This window comes from Myotis yumanensis, unplaced genomic scaffold (assembly GCF_028538775.1).
Source record: "Myotis yumanensis isolate MYYU_CA2020_CCGP unplaced genomic scaffold, mMyoYum1.0.hap1 SCAF_10, whole genome shotgun sequence".
Classification (NCBI taxonomy): domain Eukaryota; kingdom Metazoa; phylum Chordata; class Mammalia; order Chiroptera; family Vespertilionidae; genus Myotis; species Myotis yumanensis.
In genome coordinates, this window is record NW_027223761.1 from 72,649,641 (window position 1) to 72,671,911 (window position 22,271).

The window sequence follows — 22,271 nt, forward strand, 5'->3', positions numbered from 1 at the left end:
CCAATCACATCGAACATGTTAGCATGAGTCCCCTTCAATATTAGCGTGGGCACATCACTCTGTTTTCCAGGTACATTCAGGGAGTTTAAAGTCCACTTCAGACCAATTGAAATCTTTAATCTCATGCCCCATCTCACTCTTATATCCCTCTGTGCCTGGGCCAGGCTTGGCCAAAGCAGTGCTGAGCGGATGTGATGTGGCTAGACACTCCAGGCCACTCCTCCCTAGGTCCCGTTCTCTTCCGATGTGTGGTGTCAGGTGAGAATGGACCGGAAAACCTCACTGGCTGTTGCAATAGTCCTTTCTTGGCTATGATGTCCTCAGTGAGGTGCATGGATGGGCCCTACTTTACTTCAGAGGCCCCTGCCCTGGACCTGAGGCCTGCACGTGTCACTCAGTCTTGCTAGTGGGATTCCTGCCCCGGCCACTGTCTCTAGGTTGAAAAACAGTGGATGGAACATCAGGCTTGCCTCTTTTTGTGGCATCTCCCTAATCCATGGAAAGCTCTTTTTTTTTTTTTTTTTTTTGCCTTGCTGAATGGTGGGACTACAGGCTATTCCCGGTTTGGCTCTCTTTCTTTTCCACTCTCTCCGGAAACTTCTTTCTCTACTCAGTGAGGCACAAAGGGATGGTCCAGAATTCCTCAGTAGATGTCCGCTGAGGAGTGAGACATCCAAGCCCCAAGCTCTCTCAGCAGCTGGGCTTCCACAGGGAGCACCCCCCTGCTCTCCTTTCCTCATGGGGGAGGGGAAAACAATAACAAAGCTCTCTTCCTAGGCCAATGGCTCTTCTGAGAATTTCCTTTTCGTTTTTGCATATCTCTTCGCTTCTGTCAGATGGTGGTGGGTGACAGTGGCAGTGGCTCTTTAGTCATTTCTGAGCTTCTGGAGACGTCTGGTCTCCTTGGCTTCTCTTTTGGAATGTGGGAGCTTTGGTGCCTTAGCTCTAAGTCAGAGCCTCCGGAGAAGTTCCAGTCAACATCTGGTTACAGCATTCTGCCATTCCGTCCGCACAACAACCCTAGGAAGCATCCCCATTTTATGAGGGAGGAAAGTTAGACTAACAGAGATGAGCTTACTTGCCCCCAATCTCACAGATAGAAAATGGTAGAAAACGTGAAGGGGCACAAGACGTACACAGTTTCAGTTATAAAATAAGTCGCAGGGCTGCCATGTGCAGCACAGGGAATCTAGTCAATAATATCGCAACAACCTTGGATGATGACAGATGGTTGCTGGACGTAGCATGGTAACCACTTTGTTACATATATTAATGTTGAATAGCCCTGTTGTATACCTGAAACTAATATAATATTACATATTGATTTTGTTAATCCAAAAAGAAAATGGTGAGACCATGATTGAAATTCTGTCAGCCTCCAATTTGTTTGCTTATTATCCAAGCACCACGCTGTCTTCCTGACTGTCTGTGATAGAGGTTAAGATGTATTTGCTTTCAACACAGTTGGTGCCAATGCACCAAATTAGTGGTGTTAATTCTTTCTCTAGGCAAGTTCTGTATAGAAACAGGTTACCAGCAGCTATGAAATACTCACATAAGGAAACGCTAGTTACATAAAGCTCATCTACCTTCTGGTTTTCCTCATTTATTTTTCGCCCAAACATAGCTTCCTTATTAATGATTGTCTCCAGTTCCAGGTCCACTCTGCTAATGCTGATGTTAATGGTGGGTAATGTCATAAATTATGTTTTAAAGGTTCAGTTATTTTAAAATGTGATTATGCTGAGAGCATAGACCACGTGCATTTGTGCGTATGTATATGAGTGCCTTCGCAGATGCTCTGACATTTTTCTCCATATGCTGATTTTGTTTTCTTCTTAGTTATAGGGATGCAGAAAAGAATTTCCACAATATCTCCAACAGATGCTCCTATGCAGACCATTCCAACAAAGAGGAAATCGAGGACATCTCGGGAATTCTTCAGTGCACTGCTAATATACTCGGTATATTAACTATATGTCTATATGGTTAGAGAGAATGAATGAGGAGAACAGGAAAAGTAAAGGTGTGAATGTTTTATTTTCTACTAGTGTAAGTTCAGTAGATTGAACCTATGGCAGATTGAGACCTTGTCTTCAAGTGATTTAATTCCAATACTCCTGAAGATGTGTAAGTGGAAATTATATGTGGCACTTACCTGGAGATTGAAAAACATTGTAATAAAAATACATTCCAGGGAAACTTTTCTAAGTATGCTTACCCTCAACTAAAATTGAGGATCTTTCTGTCCTCTCAAAGCCCATATGCTATTATTTCTGTTATGATTACTCCACTATTTCTGGGAGGCTCTGGTTGTGGCTGGGAGAATAGGTCATGGGTACTCACAGTGGACTCAGAGGCAGTGGGCAGGTCATCTCCTGAGGTCTGTGTGCCCTGTGTGGTAGTATGTGTGTCCATCTTAAAGATACTAGTATTTATGACAGAGGTGCTATTTTTGGGTGCTCCCCAAATGACTCAGGGGTGCTGTTGTAAACTGCACTTCATCATGCACTCAGCATCAAGGTACCATAACGAACCACACTATCTCACTATAATCTGTGCTATTCTTGGTGTGTGAGACCTATGTTGTGTTATATGCAAAGTAGATACCACAGCAGGAACACATCTTGCCCTAATGTCTTACAGAGGTTTTTAGTGAAAAATAACCTCTTTCAAATTTTTTTGAACCCTCCTTTTTCCTTATGACTGAGACAGGAATCCATGCAGTGGTGGCAGGGCAAAAACTCATAGTGACTGACTCCAGGGAGAGCTCAGAATGACATTTCCCTCAGAGTCAGGCGAGAGAGACTGGGGGAAAGTTGTTTGCCCGATTTTCTCTCCCTTTAGAGTAAGTACTTTCCCTGGAGACATCCGAGTCCCTTTCACAAACAGATCCCAGATGACTTCCACCCAGATTTTTCTAAACATATCTGACTCCTAAAGGTAGATATGGCTTTTACACTCAAGCTGGGACTCCAGAATCCATGACTACATTTTCATCCGAGGTAACTTTGTAAACACAAAATATTGTACTGAGAACATGGAGATTTTGTGAGGGGTGGCATATAGATGTGTGTGTAGTTTGTCTATAATAGCTGCAAGACAGTGAAAAGGAAGGCCATATATATACTTACCTCAATCTTAGTACAACTGTGGGAATGTTGTGCCCCAAGTAAATCCTATTATTGGAGCAGATGAAGGATGAGAATAAAGGAGGAGGGACATGGGCTGTTCACAGTTTTCTGATTTTGTATTTTCAAGGACTCTCCCATTATTAACATCTTTTTCTCTGGACACATTGTGATTTTCAAGGGGTGGGTGAGATAATGCCCCACTAAGAAGGATGTATCAGAATCTTGGCTGAGGGATGTTTAGTATTTTTTTAAAAATATATTTTTATTGATTTCAGAGAGGAAGAGAGAGGGAGAGAGAGAGAGATAGAAACATCAATGATGAGAGAGAATCATGGATCAGCTGCCTCCTGCACGCCCCCCATAGGGGATCGAGCCCACAACCCAGGCATGTGCCCTTGACTGGAATCAAACCTGGGCCCCGTCTGTCTGCAAGCCAATGCTCTATCCACTGAGCAGAACCGGCCAGGGCACAGTATTTTGGAAAGTTGCTCTTATTCATTTATAAACATTTCCTTGTACTTCACATCTCCTTTTCTTTTGCCCCCTACCTTGAGAATCAGTGGTTTAGAGAGAGAATGAGGTGTTCAAGATAATAAACATATAAGGAGTACTAGTGGCATCTGAACCATGACTTGCAAGCAAGTATGCCGAAGTCCACAAAGAAACCGAGGTCAGACAATTTGGCATGGTAACCACCAGGTGACACTGTGGTCCAGAGCAGCTTAGTTGCCCTTCAACAGTAGCCATGAGATACAGGGTAAGTAGTGAGTGGGAAGAACAACAGGTCCTGTGCTACCTGATGACATTAGGGAGTGAGTAGACTTAAGCTAGGTACTTATAATTTAGAAGATGACTGTATATCAGGTTTTGGATTTCTGTAAATAATACGTTTGTTCTAGAAAAGAAACACTTCCCCCTCTATGTAATCACGGGTTGTTCCTAAACTGTAAAAAGTGCAATCTTGTAAAATTTAAGTTTCTGACGAGTAAAACTAAATGCCTGCCACCTGTTGACCAGATGCTGGCCTGGATCTAACAGGTAATTACGGGCCTACGAGATAGCTGTTCTCTTTTGAATAATGTCCTTTCATAACTCTTGAAATATTGACTCTCTGAGGACAAAGGTAACAGCTTTACTGGTCATATTCACTGGAAGCTTTGTGTTTTCCCCCCATTTTTAAAAAATCTATTTGAGAGAGAGAGAAACAAAATATAAATATATCATTTTGTTGTTCCACTTTGTTTATGCAATCATCGGTTGCTTCTTATATGTGTCCAGGGATTGAACCCATAACTTAGCATATTGGGACGATGCTCTAAACAGCGGAGGCACCCAGCCAGGGCTCAATGAGACTTTTGTTTTTAACAAGTCATTGAACTATGATTAATTTTGGTTTGCTTAGAGTTTATCTTTTTAAAAAATTACATTTAAATTCTCTTGTGTAATCATTTATGAGCATGCAAGAGTTGATTAACTCACTGGACAGAAAACCACTACACAAGAGAGGAAGTTTTTTTTGTTTTGTTTGAATGTGGGGAGTTTGCCACGGAGAAATAGTTTCAACCAGTTTAGGAGAAATTTTGATGTTTGGAAACCTTCTTTGTGGATGCCAGCAGGCAGTTTTCCAACCCTATGATTTATATTCATTACCTTTGGGGAAAGTGGTTCGAACATTGGTGGGATTGGGAAATACATATTTTTCTCACCTTCTTAACCTAGAAATGGTAGAGACTAGAAATGTGTTTGCTCACTCATCTCTATGTTATTTATATTTCACCTATTAAGGAAAAAGCTTTAAAGTCATAGGTCAGAAAACATGATCAGAGTAGCAAATTTTACTCTTTTCAGAGGGACCATCTCTATTGATTTACTATACTCCTGTAGATAGTTTGATTATTTATTGGCTCTTCCGGTTGGAGTTTGAATCTTGTGGTTGGCATGGAATAAGGAAGAGGCCCCTGAAGAGAGGGAGTGAGCTTGCTACAGAAGGCCAGTGGTGCCTCTGTCCTGTGTTTGCACAGTCCCAGTTTCCCCAGGACTCCCCGAAAAAGCGCATGCACATTACAGAGCGGTTCATGCCTGCTGCTAATGGGAAAGGACTTTTTCCAATCAGCGAGATTTTCACCATTTATTTCTCTTTTGTTGGCTTAGAAACCGGTTGTTGCTATTTCTGTCTCATCATTTACAAATTAGGGATATTAAGTACAGACTGCTCCCTGTCATCTATTCGCCTCATTTTGGGGCTCTGGCAGTCGCTGGGATAATGCAGTGTAGCATCCTAACGAGGCTTTAAACTCTGGGGAAAGGCTGTACAAAGAAAGATGGTTGTGAACCGTGCCCTCCCGGATAAAGGCTTTTAGTGTTAAATTTATTGCTTTATTTGGTGGACGTCTTTTGCATACCAAAATGATCTCCTAATTTTGGTTGTCTGGAAAATGTAAACCTTTCCCAGCCATAACCTACAAAACTCATTTTTTAGCTCCAGTTAAGTAGTAAAAATGTATTTATGAGCTTGTGAGTTGCAGCATTGAGCATTTTCTTGGGAGATGTAATGGTTGAGTGCTACAATGAAGCCTCTATGATAAAGCATGAAAGGGTGCCACCTGGTACTGTGGTGTGGATTTAGGTAATATTGTGGGGAAGAGCTAAGGGAGAAGGATGATAAAATGCATAGCTCCCTTTGCCATCATGCAATTTAAAATAATCAGGGGTGATGACTATTTCCGTTATAATGTTACTAAAGGGGTGGTGGGTGTTTTGGTATAGCATCAAGAGCTATGAGTTGGAGGAGATGGTGTAGGAAAAGACATTCCACACTGGGATAGAAGTGAGATCTCTAGGTAATTTATTTGCTGATGAAATGTAGCAAACTAAGGTTTGATATTTTAATAGGTATGAGTTATTTACTAAGTATTAACAAAGCATAGCCTTATACTGCCCTTGTTAAGTGTGTTTTCTCTCAAAATAATCAGGAAGGACATGGATTGTGAAGGAGTATTCATTCAAGTTGTCTGTTTCGCAGGTCTTCTGTGAGAGTGGGGCTTTGTTGTCTCCAAAGACTTAGCATGTGTAAAGTCAGAATCCCAGTAATGTTGTCATGGGATTATTTGTTGGGAAGGTGAGGAGGAAGGAGGAGGTGACCATTGGGGCTTCTACCTCATAGTATTTTCCTGGACTCAAGGACTCTGAAATACTATGAAATCAGAGCTCTCCACAAAATGCCATAGATTCTAAAATCATGAGCTGGTCTGGAGCTTTACACTGTTTGTTTTTTTATAAGCAATAGCTTGTTGCTTACGTGTTAACTTGTATGTACTTTTTGGTTTTATTGTGATTCTGAATGTGCATCTAGAGCCTTTTAATTGGCCATAAAACTGAAGAATTAGCCAGCCTTACTTAGGGTTAAGACTACCTTGGGGTTTTCGTAGAATAACTCTTAATCATATAATTTTTTAGTGAGCTGGAAAATGTTTAACATATTTAGCACCTTGAAGGACTACTTGGTGTAATAACCATTTACTGGCTTTATTGAGGAATTAAGATGGGTAGCAACAAGTAAATTCTGCCAGTATAGTTTTGTTCCTATAAGTTGGTAAGTGATCATTTTTTCTCTTTCATTAAAAGTAGACAAGGTCAATAGTTTAATGAGATGAATTGGAGTTAAGGTGGTTGGGAGGCCCCTGGTTTATTAACTGATTTAATAATGGTATTACAATATAGTGGTTTGGAGCAAAAAGGAGCCAGACGACTTGTGCTGAAAGCAAAGCTCCACTGCTTATTAATTGTGTGAACTGGAATGGGTTATGTAATCTTTCACACTTCATATTCCCAATCTGTAAAATGGGGGTAATATAATTCCATACCTCCTAAAGTTGTTTGGAAAATTAAATAATTTATATAAAGTATTTATATATCATGAAGCCTGACACATAACAATATTTCATAAGTGTTTGCTCTTATTATTGAATATTCACAGAAGAATGTTTTCATAATACTTGGGAGGTCAATATTGCTCAGGTTTTTAGGTGAGGAGACTGATACTGAGAGCCATGAACTTGTTAAGTTCCTTTGTCAGTGATGACAAGCCACAAAAAGCAGGAATTAAGCCCACGTCAGTCTGATACCAAACCCTGCTTTCTTTTAAAACATTTTTTTTTATTGAGCACTACCTGATTTGGCTCAGCGGATAGAGCATCAGCCTTGGGACTGAAGGGTTAGAGTCTAGTCAAGGGCACGTACTTCAGTCACAGGCTAGATCCCGCTAGATCGGGGTGCATGCAAGGAGCAGGCAGCCAATTGATGTGTCTCTCTCACATCGCTGTTTCTCTCTGTCTCTCCCCCTTATTTATGTATTCATTGATTCTTAAATGTGCTCTGACTGGGAATCAAACCCACAACATTGGCATGTAGGGATGACACTTTAACCAACTGAACTACCTGGCCAGGGTAAACCCCACATTATTTCCACTACTTCATGCTACCTTCCAGAGTTGTTGGAAGGTGATTGACTTTACATGACCACTCTAAAGCTAATTATACAAGTCTCTCTATTTCTCTCAATTATGAAAATTGTCATGATATTGCATTTTACTTAGCTCATTACTATTTCAAATATACCTCGGAAACTTTTTATATGTGACCAGTAGCACCAAAAATGTTTAAGACTGTATCTCATTGGTATTGAGAGTACAATTTCATTGTAATTTGGATCATTTTCAGTTTAGAGACAGGGGGCTTGTAGGAGGCACCCAATGGATGTTGCATTCACACATCAATGTTTCTCTCTCTCTCTTCCTCTTCCTTTCTTTAAAAAACCAATAAACTAAAAAAAAGGAAAAAAAAAGAAAAAGAAAAGAAATGATCAAAGTGTATTCCAAAATGGCTGTACCATTCTCTTCTTCCTCTCCAGAAACTGGTGTCATCAGATTTTGGATTTTAGTCATTCTAATAGATATGTGTTTTCCCTTTTAATAAACAAAAATAGTACCTGCTATCACCTTAAAATTTCAACATATGCAAACTATAAGAATGTTGTTTTACTGTTTTCCATTCTGGGTGAATTTTCAAGATTTTATGACTGAATTTATACACTGCTTAAAAATTTATGGGCAGATTTTTAGCATAAATAATTCATGGTACTGATAAGTAGAATCTTTCTCTTTGATTTGGTAAAAAAAAAAAAAAAATAAGTTCCCAGAATGGAGTTAGTCAGCATTATACAGTGGGAAATAAAATCTCTTAGGAATTTGGGTATCACTTCGAAGTGATATGACTTGTAATCCTATTTGTTGACAATGTTTAAAGTATAAGACACCACGAGCAGTCTTTGCTAATATCATTATTTTCTCCTCGTCCTCAGCTTGCCATGGTTTAATTCCTTTCAACACTATCAGTGGTCAGTGAGCCAACTCACTTAACTAAAACTCTCATAACAGGTTTCTCAAGGCTCTTAAAAATCTATTATTGCTCTTTTATCAGGAGATCATATCACTTCTTTTTAGTATCAGAAAAATTCTGGGGAAAATTATGTCTGACTTAGAAGAGAAGAAATGGAAGCACAGATAGGTCAAGCTGCCTGTGTTGGGTCACACCATTAGCTGGTGGGAAGGCAAGAAGACTGAATCTCATGGAAGGGTCTGCTTCCTGACTCACTGAACCCTTGACGGAATCTATTACTAAAGAACAGTCATTATTTTGTTTTGTTTTTTTTCTCTGAGTTAGAAAGAAGTTTATTCTTTCCTTACTATGTGAAATGATTGTGGGTCCATGTAATTTCACATGTCAAACTCGTAGCTCATTTCTGTTGCCATCTCATAGAATAAATTCATAGTGATTTGGCACATTTGCTTTTTAACTTAAATACTTTTTTTTATTTGGTTTTTGAATCTTTTAGCTTACGTGAACATACCACCTTCCTTTTCCCCCTCACTTTTACCTTTATATTTGATGATTGTTATTCATTAAATTACTCATTTCTTGCCTGCGGGTTTAATTTTTTTTTGCTGCATAACTCTAATTTTGACTCAACTATACATTTTAATAATGTGCTATTTATATGTCCTGCACATTAATGAAAAATTTAAGTAAGGTTACAGTTAAGTTCAAACATCCTAGGTTTTATGCTAGATGAGTTGTCATTCTTATTAGTCTTGAGTTTAGATCTCCAATTCAGATGTCCAGTCAATTTAAATTTTTTTTGACAGCATTTCTATCACAGTCTATTTAATGAATTTGGTGAGTAGAAATTTATGTTTTCCAATAAAGATGCTTTTAAAATTAAGGCTTTTATATATGGTACATTCCCTTTATTATCTCATTGGCAGTCTGTTTTTTAAAAGTAAATATAGTGACCTCTCTTGATTTGTTTTTCATGAACCCCATATGAAATATTCCCATATGTTTTCTTTTCTATGCGGAGAGCTATGGACGGTTATGTATTGTGTATGATTTTTCTAGGTGTTTCAGAATTCTTCTTTCCTATTTTTATTACCAATAATAGTAGGTAGTTAGGTGTTCAAATGTTATATAATTGAGGCCAAACTTCCGATTTCTGGCCTAACAACAGATAATGCCCATTCCCCGCCCCTCCCCCCCTCCCCCCCCCCCGCCCCCGCCGCCCTGTATTTCTACCATGTCTAGTCTTAACTTTAAGATGAGAGATAGTAATTTTCTTGCCAGAAGAAAGAAGATGTAGATTTCAAAATACTCATCAGAATTTTATTGTATCTGTGTGGGCAGCTTGCACTTTGCTATCCACCACTGTTATGGTGAAGACTCAGTTGGGGTAGGTGGAATAGACATAGAGAATGGTTGGGCCTAGAAGGATCAGGCTTCCCTTCCATAGAGAAGGGGAGTCAGAAGACCCAGCTGTGAGTCCCCACAGAAGAGAGAAATCATGCATGGTATGAGGGACAATGTCATTTGAAGTTAGGGGAGTGTTGGTTACAGATATGAAAAGAAACCAATAGGACAGACATAGTAGTCGTTTGAGGAAAAAACAGATGTGATTTTCATAAGCAAGGATGCTCAAGTAATTTCTGACCCATACATACTGGCCAGGATTGAATCTTGTCCAGAGCTAGACAACGAAAAGGAGAGGAAAAGCCAACTCTGAAAACATCAATTTTTATTTTAACATTGATGAATTTATGCTTTTGCTCTTCTAGAGAGATTTGTTTTGCATTATTGATTTGAATCTTAATCCCAGAAGAAATGATCTCTTCTCCAGACCATAGAACAGTGGATTCCACTAGTGATTGTATAGTAAGATTGTTTAGAGACATTAAAAGCAAAAACAAAAAAAACCCACAAAAAAACCCAACAACAAACAAAAAACTGAGGCCTGTAGACACTATATCCAGATATATGTCTGGGTTAAGTAGTAGGAATTTTTGTTTTAAGAATAAGCTTTCCAGATAATTGTGATATGACTTATACAGCCATGACCTGCCACCTAAACTCCTGCTAAAGAAGTTCTAGTTTAATTCTTAGGGAATTCGGTACCAAGTTACATTTATTGGAACTTAAGGTTCTAGAGCCTGAATTATTGTCTTATTTCTGAGGAGGGTTGCTTGCTGCCTGTACATTACTCAGTTCTTTTTTACTTATTCCACTTCCGTTCAGGACTTTTCGTTCTGCATCTGAATTCCAAACAGGAAGTGGGGCCCTGCTTCCGTTCAATGTCCTTTATCTTCCTGACTCAAGCTAACACCTCCTGCTAGATACCCTGTGCTCTAGTCATGCTTTTTTTTCTTTTTGGCCTTTCTTTACATCTTTACCAAATCTTAATGTTGAGGACTCATGATTTAGACTGCCACCTTCTAAACCATACATTTATGATATAATTTTTTCTTTCTTTCTGATTTTCTCCTGTCTCTGCATAAGTGGGCATATCTAGTTCTGGGATGATCCCTCCCTTTTTCTATCCAATGTCATTAACTTTCACTGACGTGTGGCAGATTGTTCAAGGAATGTTAGGAATAGTGAGTCACATGTAGTTTTAGTCCAATGCAGACTTTTTTTCTCTCCACAGTTAGGCCCAGAAATCCTATTAATCACCAGAGGACAAATTTAGCCTGGGGGTGGGGAGGATAAAGTGAGCAATAGGGTGAATTTGCAGCTGCTGTGGGGAAGGGAAGTTTATACTTGCCTGTGAGCTTTCATCAAGCGGAGTCCTCGTAGGGTCTTTACAGAGGAAGTCAAGAGGGATTTCAGCCGACAACAGGCAGAGCAGTGATAAATGATCCGAATTCTCATGAGTTACTCTACTGAGTAGTTAGTGCCCAGGAACATTTTGACTGAAAGTACCCCAGATCGCCATCATTTTTCCATTTTTCATTCTGTTTCTCCAGATTTCATGTATCTCCTACAATATTCTGACATCTCCTTCACCTCTTCATTCACTTCTAGCACTTCGGACTGTTTTTACCTTTTTTTAAATTTGTTTGTTTGTGTTCATAACTTTTACTTTTCATTATTTCGATTCTCAATCCTACATGTGAATAAAAAGGAACAATGCAGATCTGCCAAGCATTTAGAGGTTCACTTCTCTTAATTTGTTATCATGCTTCGCTTTTGTGCTATATTTGAGCTGAATTTTTTAGATGGCAGATTTAGTAATCAAGAGGTTCTAACATGTTGCAGATCTTGAAAGCTTCTTTAGTTTAAAGTTCTAAATGATCATTGGGGCTTTAGCTGGGCTAAATTTTATTGTTGTATTACTATAGGGAAAGGTTTGTTAATCCAGAGATGTGTGTAGAGAATGTTTGCCTTATCAAAGAAACACTTTTCAAGTATTTAATTCCATAAATATAAATATTTCTTAAGTATCTACTTTTTTAGGTTCTGTTCTAGGGATCAGCAGAGAGAAAAGCAGGCAGAAAGTGGGAAGGCAGACAAAAAATCCACACAGATAACAAAAATGATAACGTCAGAGTGATATGTTCTATGAAGAAATGGAATGGAATGGAATACAAAAGAGAGTGGGAAGGGCTTAAATAATTATGTTAATGATAATTATTTTTAATTCACTTAAGCAATTCTAATAGGATTTCTGCATGACTATAGTGTTTACATTGTTTCAACGGTATTTCTGGGTTCAGAACTTTAGGGGTGAACTCTTTTTTACATGGCGTTCACCTGATATGGAGGAGGTTGATGAAAGTTCTGGTTTTCCCACTGATGTCTGAGTAGCAGTTGCCTCAAGAAGGAGGCAGTGATGCTGGGGTTGGACAAAGTCCTATTGTGTTAGTCCATTTCATAAATGTTTTTGGAGTACCCTCTGTGTACCAGGCCTGTGCTGGCGCCAGAGATTTGACAGTGGGTATGGCAGACGTGTTGTCTATTATGCCCTCTCAAATTCTCTGTGTGTGTGTGCTTGTATGTGTGTGTGTTGGAGAGAGAGAGAGAGAGAGAGAGAGAGAAAGATTATTTGATTTTTTTAATAAATGTTTTTATTGATTTTTAGAGAGAGAAGAAGGGAGATGGAGAGAGAGAAACATCATTGTGAGAGCAAAACATCGATCCACTGCCTCCTGCATGTCCCCTACCAGGCATTGAGCTTGCAGCCTGACCATTTGCCCTGGCCAGGAATCGAACTGGCAATCTTTCAGTGCCCAGGAAGACTCCCAACCAACTGAGGCACACTGGCCAGGGCTAGAGAGAGTGTGTTTTTAAATACTATTACTGCAACTTTCTTCTGAGTTTGAAATTATTTCAAAGTAAAACATTTCTAAAAATTGCTGAATAAAATTTATACTTAAAAAAGATCATAAATCCAAAGGGAATTTCTATTTCTACTTAGCCACAATAAAAAAAAAATCAAAACTAAACTAAACTAACAAACATAAATGAGTTTAAGAGCTTGTAGTCTATTTTTATACTTGTGTGTCTTTTGCTTTTTCCAATATTGTCCATGAGGGCACCAAATTCTGTATAATCAGTGTTGGTTGGAGTCCATCTATGGAGTGTATTTTCCTCAAGTTTTGTGGTCTTACATCTGATCTGATTTAGGGATATGTGCCTTGAAGATGAAATTAGAATAGTGTCTGAACGTAGTCCCGCTTTTCACAGGGTATTGCTATCAGAATAGACGACTAGTCCCCCTATGTTCTATTTGCACATGAAAAAATATTGTTCAAGAACGAGAGCACGCATTTCAAGACAATAAAATAGTAAAACAGCTTCCTGCTCTTATTGCTTAAATTACCTATTTTCTTCATCCTATAGCAAGTGACATCTACACTACAACATCTTCCTTTCTTCTTGTAATCCCTTTATGTTCCGGTGTTTCTGTATTTCCCAAATACTTTTCCTGAAATCAAAAGCCTCATCAATCATTGACATCAGCTCTTCTGCCTGCTCTGATTTTTTTATTGCTTCCCTGACATTTTAAATACCCAGGGTAAATTATTTTTCACAGTCTGTCATCAGTCATTAGGTGATGTTGCAGTGTGCTGTAAGAGTGCTTCTATATTTAGTAGCAGTGCTTTCTGCATCTCTGTATAGCAGTGTGTGCAGGTAGTTACATAGAATCTTCACCTGAAGCAGGGCACTACACCAAGTAGCTGTTTAATTTGTAAATTGAGCTAATAGGAGTTTAAAGTGAACTGTTCAGAAGATGATGGAAAACCACGTGACTGCAACTATATTTGTTAAAATTATTACTACTGCCCAGATTTTTAATTAATAATAGGTCAGAGCATCAAGCACATGCTAGATAATTCATGTCCCCTCTTGCTGGAATAGACAAAGTATCATTTAAGAAATGGTTTTCATTTTAGACACACATTATCACATTCTTAAAACCTTAATTGTTGTATAGAAATAATGAGTTTTAAGTGAATGATTCTCAAATTGCAAACTTAAGTTTAGGATCATAAGCAAACATAAGAGGCAGATAAATGTCACCTCAGGTTCGCTCTCTCAGGTCTTGTTAACTTCGCTGTCCCACCCCCTCAGTCCCTGCACTCTCTCACATACACACTTTCATGCTGTCATGGGCTTCAGGATCCTGATCATTTGGGGAAAAAATCTTTAATTAAAGGATGGGATGAATCTAGTTGCTAATGGGAGGCAAAAATCCTATAATGATGATATTCACAAACCAAGGTCTCTGCTTTTACAATGTTTAAATGTTAAGGAAGTATGAGGTACTTATAGGATGTAATAAATGTTGGCATTACCACTTAGGAGCTTGACTGTATTGGCTCATTCTTATCTTATTTATATATGTGAAGTCTTTGGCTAGATCTGATTAGTGAAACAGGGATGTTAGTAGTAAGCTTTACTGGAGTACAGGATCTGAAGACAGCAGAATTCAAGTTTATTGGCTCATCCTATATAATAAAAGCCTAATACGAAAATCAACAGAATGGTGGACCAACTGGTCGCTATGACGTGCACTGACCACCAGGGGGCAGATGCTCAACGCAGAAGCTGCCCCTAGCCTGCAGGCCCCAGGCTAGCCAAGGCAGATGCCAGCAGGGGCCACAATCGCCCCTCTGGTTGCCACACAGATTGGCCCTGATCGCTGGCCAGGCCTAAGGCCCTACTCATATACGAATTTTGTGCACCAGGCCTCTAGTAGTTCATAAAGAAGATTGTCCATGCTGTGAGATTTGCACTTAGAACAAGCTTACTTACCATAGTCACAGGCTAAAAAAATAATCTCAAATGTCTATTTGCCTTCTAGGGCACCAGGCCAGCCATTTCACTGTTAGTGGGATAGAAAAAACAAACTATGTTGACCTTTGACATCCTTCTGGAAGCTAGAAAGGAAATAGCAGCAATGTTCTGACAAGGCTTGGGAATGAGCTGAGAAAAGCCAGCATAAAAAAAAATTAGGACTCTTTTCTGGTCCACACTAAAGAAGTACTTTAAAGAGAATGTGGCATCCTTCATTGTGTGTGTTTAAGATCTTACAGCTTTGTAACATCTTTTCCTGTCAAGGACGGGAATTGGTTGACCTTTTGGGTAATGCATTTTTGTTTGCTTTCAAATATTAAGGAAGATCTACCATATAACCTTTTGTTTTCTTTAGGAGTCATAGAGTGGCGGGAAAGTGATAAAAGTTTATGGGAAAAGGAAGAGCTCCAAGTTTAGACAGTTATGCTTTAAATCTCTTTTGGGTCAGGTAGCCCTACGCTTACCTATTAAGATATGTATAAGAATAAAGTAAGTATTTGGTGCAGTTTCTTTTTTCCTGCATCTGCATTCTTTCCTCCCTCTCCTCTCTAAGTGGCATGCCCTCCTCGTTGTTCCCTCTGCTTATACCTGCTCTCTTTTGGGGATCCCAGGGTAGGGAATGTGAGCGACAGGGCACAGGTTGGAATGAGCAAGGTTTGCTCACAAGGCATGATTGAGACCAGCCTGATTTGAGAAACGATTCTTTTTAAAAAAAATAGGTTTTTATTGATTTTAGAGAGAGATGAAGGGAGAGGGAGAAGAGAAACATTGTTGTGAGAAATATCGATTGGTTGCCTCCTGTATGCACCCTGACCAGGGATTGAACCTACAACCTGCATTTGTGCCCTGACGGGGAATGGAACTGGTGACCTTTTGGTGCACGGGACAGTACTCCAACCCACTGAACCACACTGGCCAGGGCCTTGAGAAATGGTTCTTGCTGTGTCATTTTAAGAGAGGTGAATGGGAAAATAATCTTATTCCTGGATCTGCCAGGGCTTTTCACTAGATGTACCATATCCAACTTAACGACCTCCTTCCTCTTCTGCCCCAAATGTAAAGATTTGGATTTTCACTAATACCTTTTAGTTCTGACACCCTCTCTGTAAGTTTGTGGTGTGTATTTTGGTATGATAGAAACAAACTTCGTTTACTCTGCTCTAGTTGACTCTGAGTGCTTTTATTAGTTATAACTTAATTTTATTCATCTGTAACTCTTCCTCCTTATTCCCTCTGCTGCCTTCTACATCAAAGAGTACCTGACACATGCTCACATGTGCTGTCACTGTCGCCATCACTTTGCTTTGGAGTGGGAACCATTTAAGAATTTAATGCCAAGGGCTTCTCACTATCCAGTCCATATTTTCTACATTATCTACCTTTCTACATTAATGAGCACCCTTGAGTTTAAGTTAGAATTTAAAGCAACCTTAATATTCATTTATTCATTCATACATATACTCAACAAATATTTCTTTTATAAAGGGTGCTGACCTTATGTAGGTTCTGAGTTTTTGAGCCACATACAGTAGAATTATTGACAAAGTAGACCATTCTGTAGACCATTCTGTTCTCTCCAGGCCTCTCAAACATCCTAATCTGAGTCTTGAGTCAAAGACACCAAAATACATAAAATAATCTGTCCTAATTCCTTAGTATCATGATAGTGTATCTTACTATTGGACCTATGTTTACAGTCTATAAAGCCTTAATAGACTGAGGACCTTCCTAGCTTTATCTTAGTAATGACCCATACTTCAGATTTTTTTAAAGGAATGATTCAAAACAGGAAGAAGAAACATCAAATAATGGCTTGGTGTTTACTGAGTTCTCTTTATACTGACAAAACATTGGCAACAACCAACAGTCCAACTATAAGGAAATGGTCAATTAAAATATGATAAATCTGCTTACAAGAACATTAAGCAGCTGTTTCAATGAGAAAATATTTATGATGTTGTCATAGCTCTGGTTCCCCAGGAAACACTGAGATTGAGATCTGTGCTCGGGAATGCTATTGGACAGTGTCCTCAGGACCAATGACCCAACCAGGCGAACCGGTTAACTTTGAAGGCTTGAGACAGATCCTTTGTGGTTTGTAGCTCCACCTCTTGAGTCATTCTTTTCCACAAAAGGTAGCATGTGTTCTCAGTTTAATAGTTTTACCAGATTGTTTCCCCTGGAGGATGAGAAGTAAGTAGAATGGGAGAAGGAGAAGTTGAACTGCTGTGTGATGCAGTCACAATGGTCTCAGCTGATCTTCAGAATCGCCCCACCAAGGCAAGGAAGCCTCATCTTTGTATTACAGCTCACCACCTCCCAGTCTAACCATCTTTGGATGGAGGCTGCCTGGGGGAGGGATCAGGATATTGGTCCAGGCAGCTCTCTTCAGCTGAAGGCAATTTCCAGAGCCAGATGCAGCCTAGAGCCAACAGCTTCATACACTCCCAGCATAGACTAGAGATGAAATACTACACGAAAGCGAAAAAGCCAACACAAAGTGTTTGTGTGTTTATGACTGCATTATGAACCAACTATGTAAGACATGTGTGAGATGTACAAAAGCTAGGAGACACAAAAAGAATGAACACAGTCCCGGTCGGTGTTGTTCAATAGTTAGAGTATCGGCCCACACATTGAGGGTTCAATTTCTGGCCAAGGGCATGTACCTTGATTGCAGATTTGCTCCCCATCCCTGTTTGGGATGTGTTAGGGAGGCAACCAGTTGATGTGTCTGTCTCACATGGATGTTTCCCTCTTTCTCTCTCCCTCTCTCCCCCTCTCTCTGAAAAGCAATGGAAAAAATATCCTCAGGTGAGGATTAACCACAACAACAACAAAAGAAAATTAACAACAAAAAATGAACACAGCTGTGTTATAAAAGTGAAAGAATTCGTAAGAACATAACCCTTTCACCAAATATACCAGGAAGCCAGTGTCCCTTGTAATAATGGGAGAACTCAGGTGTATAGTGTCTCCTTCTCTCCCACTTTTAAAATATTACTATTTTATTAATTCTTGCATGTCTCAGGCTTTCTCTTGTGTCCTATATGCAGAATGTGTCTGGGTGTGGTATGACAGACATAGCCTATGAGATATTAACATACAAATAGTGGCTGTACCTGAGATGCTAGCTTCAGCAATTCCTAGAATGGCCTCACCATGAAGCAGGTGGTTATGCATTCAGTTCCTACATGTGCCATTGATACTTCCCCCCCCCCCCAGTATTAAATTGCTGCCCTACCCAGCTCAACATAATTTATCTATCTATCTATCTATCTATTTATCTATCTATCTATATATCATCTATCTAATGTATATATCTATGATCAAAGGAGCTGGATGTGAAAAATGTGAATGAGCATGATAAATAAATCAAATAGGAGACTAGAAAATAGGAGCTTGAAGTGTACTCTCTAGTGATGGGAATAAATACCAACATCTATTTTCCCAAGTTAGAACACATGCACACAAGAGACTGAAACCCGGACATAACCACATCTCACATTATCTCCTCTTAGCTGAATCAGATCTCCTAGAGCTCTACTGCTTTCTTGTTTCCTTCCAAATCATAATTTGTCCTAAATCACACGCACTGTCTGTCTACTTTCTAATGTACCCATATTTTTTATATATCTCTATAAAATTGTTCTTTAGAGCTGCCTTTAATGCATTTTGAATTAGTTCTTTGAAAACATAAGGTGAGAAGACAGAGGAGAACATGGAGCTATTTCCAGGAACTTTAAAGAATGTCCTGTGAGGAGAGCAGGTGGATTTGTTCAGATCATCACAGAGCATATAAAAGAATGAGCTGACTGAAGCTGTAGGACGAGGGCTTGCCTTGATGGAAGGAGGGAGGAACTATGTGATCACTAGAGGTAGTCAGTCTTGGAGAGCAAGCTTCAGGAGTTCCTCAGCTCAGGTGGTGTGTAAGCAGAGGGTGGATGACTGCTGACGAGGCCACTCTGGTTTCAGGGAAGTGGAGCTGAGTTACCAGTGAAGTTCCAGTGTGTTTGTGGACTTCATGTCTTAACATGTGAAATGCGTTTCTCTCTTAAATAGACGTAGAGTCACGTGCTGTCATCCTCCAGAAGTATAAAAGTGTTCAGACTGATGCTTGTGAATGCTGTAAATGCCATCAGATGCTACTGAATTACCCACATCATGGATGCATGATGTTGCACTCATTTCTGTTACACATGAAGTCTGATGCTGTTTGGCTAACGAAACACATACAGGGGTAGGAAAAAGTAGGTTTACAGTTGTTTGTCTGAAAAAAGACATGATTATTACAATAGCTTTATTAACTCAAAAGAGTGTCACAATGGCACAGTGGTACTCACAACTGTAAACCTACTTTTACCTACACCTGTATTTCAGGTCTTTGGCCAAGTATTTATTACCTAATGCAATAGGAAAGTCTTACAAAATTTCAGATTTCCATCATTTTAATTTCTTTACCACAACACAATTTTTATTCCAAAATCTAATCCTCTGTACAAATTGGATAGAGGCATAGCTCCCAAGACTGGGTTGGAGCAGTTGAGGAGTGGGAATCTCAATTCAGCCACTATAAAAAGCGCAACAATTAAAGAGTCATTAGCAGTGATTAACAGCTCTGAGTAAACCCTGAGGATTCATCCTTGTGGAAATTATGCTCTCCTGCAGCCCCTTCTGTGGCCTCCAATTTGAATAGGACTGGTCATCAACAGCAGAGGCCAGAATCCATTTGTTTATTTGCATAGTAATTCCCTCCCCTCCCCTCTTATCTATCAGGTAAAAGACTGACAAAAGGTGCATGTGAGAGAAATGCTGAGTGCACATCTCTTTAGGGAGACTGAAAGCCTGTGAGCCACTGCCATATTTTCACACTGTGGCCGATTGCATTTCAGAAGCAGGGGCCAGGTGTGGGCACAGGGCTGAGGCTGGTGCACCTGCAGTTCCTCTTTGTAATTAGCTCATATCTGTGCGTTCTTTGAATCTGCACCACACTGCTGTTGGGCTGTTGGCTTAGTGTCTTCCATAGTAACTTGCCAGGGTGCTGAGGAAGGAAGGCTGGGCAGTGTGATCAGCTCTTAGTCACCTGATGGGTGGCCTGCTTCTGACAGCAAGCACAGCACAGAGCTCTGATCAAGCTGCCTGATTATACTTGAGTCTGTCCATTTTTTTTCCTGTTATTCCCTTTTTTAAATTGAATTTATTGGAATGACATTGGTTAATAAAATTATATAGGTTTCAGTTGTACAATTCTGTAATACACTCTCTGTATATTGCATTCTGTGTTCACCACCCTAAGTCAACTCTCCTTCCATCACCATTTACCCCCTATACCCTTTTCTACCACCCCCACCCTCCTTCCCCTCTGGTTATCACATTGTCTAAGGTTTTTTCTCTTTTGCTTAATCCCTTTAACTTTAAAATATATATACTTTTATTGCTTTCAGAGAGGAGGAGAGAGGGAGAGAGAGAAACATCAGTGATGAGAGAGAATCACGGATTGGCTGCCTCCTGCACGCCCCACACTGGGGATCAAGCCTGCAACCCATGCATGTGCCCTGACTGGGAATCCAACTGTGACCTCCTGGTTCATAGGTTGATGCTCAACTCCTGAGCCTTGCTGGCCGGGCAATCCCTTTACCTTTTTAACCCAGTCCATACCGCACTCCCCTCTTACAGCTGTCAGTCTGTCTTCTACTTCTGAGTCTTTCTATTTTGTTTGTTGGTTTATTTTGTTTATAGGATTCCACATATGAATTATAGATGTATTTTTATTGATTTCAGAGACGAAGGGAAAGGGAGAGAGAGATAGAAACATCAATGATGAGAATCACTGATTGGCTGCCTCCTGCACTCCCCTCCTGGAGGTCGAGCCTGTAACCCAGCATGTGCCCTTGACCAGAATCAAACCTGGGACCCTCAGTCTGCAGGCTGATGCTCTATCCACTGAGCCAAACCAGCTAGGGCTGTACCATAGCTTTTTTATCCACTCATCTACTGACGGGCACTTGAATTGCTTCCCATCTTGGCTATTGTAATTTAACTCTGCTGTGAACATAGGGGTACACATATTCTTTCGAATTAGTGTTTCAGGTTTCTTCAGATATCCCCCGACATGGAATCACTGGGTCACAAGGCAGTTAAATTTTTAATTTATTGAGGAAACTCCATTCTGCTTTTAATAGTGGCTGCACCAATCTGCATTCCCACCAACAGTGCACTAGGGTTCCCTTTTCTCCACATCCTCACTAACACTTTGTTGATTTATTGTTGACAGCCTTTCTGAGAGGTATGAGGTGATAATCTCATTGTGGTTTTATTTTGCATTTCTCTGATGATTAGTGGACATTGAGCATCTTTTAATATATATATATATATATATATATATATATATATATACACACACACACACACACACACACACACGCACACACACGCACACACACACTATTGGCCATCTGAATGTCCTGTTTGGAGAAGTGTCTGTTCAGGTTCTTTGCCCATTTTTTAAATTGGATTGTTTGTGTTTTGGTATTGAGTTGTACAAGTTTTTTTTATATAAATTTTGAATATTAACCCCTTATTAGATGTGTCAGTGAATATGTTCTCCCATTCAGTGGGTTGTCTTTTCATTTTGTTGATGGTTTCCTTTGCTGTGCAAAAACTTTTTAGTTTGATGCAGTTCCATTTGTTTATTTTTTCTTTTGTTTCCCTTGCCTGAGGAGATATGTCAGAAATAATATTGCTATGAGAAATGTCTGAGATTTTACTGCCTATGTTTTCTTATAGTATTTTTTATGGTTTTGAGTCTAACATTTAAGCCTCTAATCCATTTTGAGTTTATTTTTGTGTATGGTATAAGCAGGTGGCCTAGATTCTTTTTTTTTTTTTTTTTTTTGCATGAAACTGTTCAATTTTTCAACACGGTTTATTGAAGAGACTATCTTGACTCCATTGTATGCTCTTGCCTCCTTTGTTAGATATTAATTGACCTTAAAGGTGTGGCTTATTTCTGAGCTTTCTACTCTGTTACATGATCTATGTCTGTTTTTATGCCACTGTCATGATGACTGTGGCCTGTGGTACAGTTTGATGTGATTTCTTAAGATTGCTGTGGCTATTTGGAGTCTTTTGTGGTTCAATATAAATTGTTGGACTATTTGTTCTATTTCTGTGAAATATGACATTGATATCTTGATAGGAATTGCATTGAATCTATATATTTCTCTGGGTAGTATGGACATCTGAAATATGTTAACACATTGTGCACCAGTAGTTTTATTGCTAGCTTTACCCAGTGGCCAGATAAGTTTCTATTGACCTAGTACAAAAAACATTTTACAAAGTATCATACTTTAAGAAGATATTAGCCTTTAAGAACATGTAATAAAAAACTTCATAATGCAGTGGGTATTTAATTTTAAGGCGTGCCTTTAACATTTATGTAAAACACTG

General features: G+C 39.4%; 1 protein-coding gene across 1 annotated transcript in view; it reads left to right on the top strand.

Moving 5' to 3' along the window:
* GUCY1A2 (guanylate cyclase 1 soluble subunit alpha 2) overlaps positions 1-22,271 on the top strand; it is a 265,199-nt gene that overhangs the window by 38,881 nt on the left and 204,047 nt on the right. Inside the window, exon 3 of the mRNA XM_070425990.1 lies at positions 1,843-1,964. Within this exon, the coding sequence (XP_070282091.1) occupies positions 1,843-1,964 (122 nt within the window). The remainder of the gene's footprint in view (positions 1-1,842; positions 1,965-22,271) is intronic.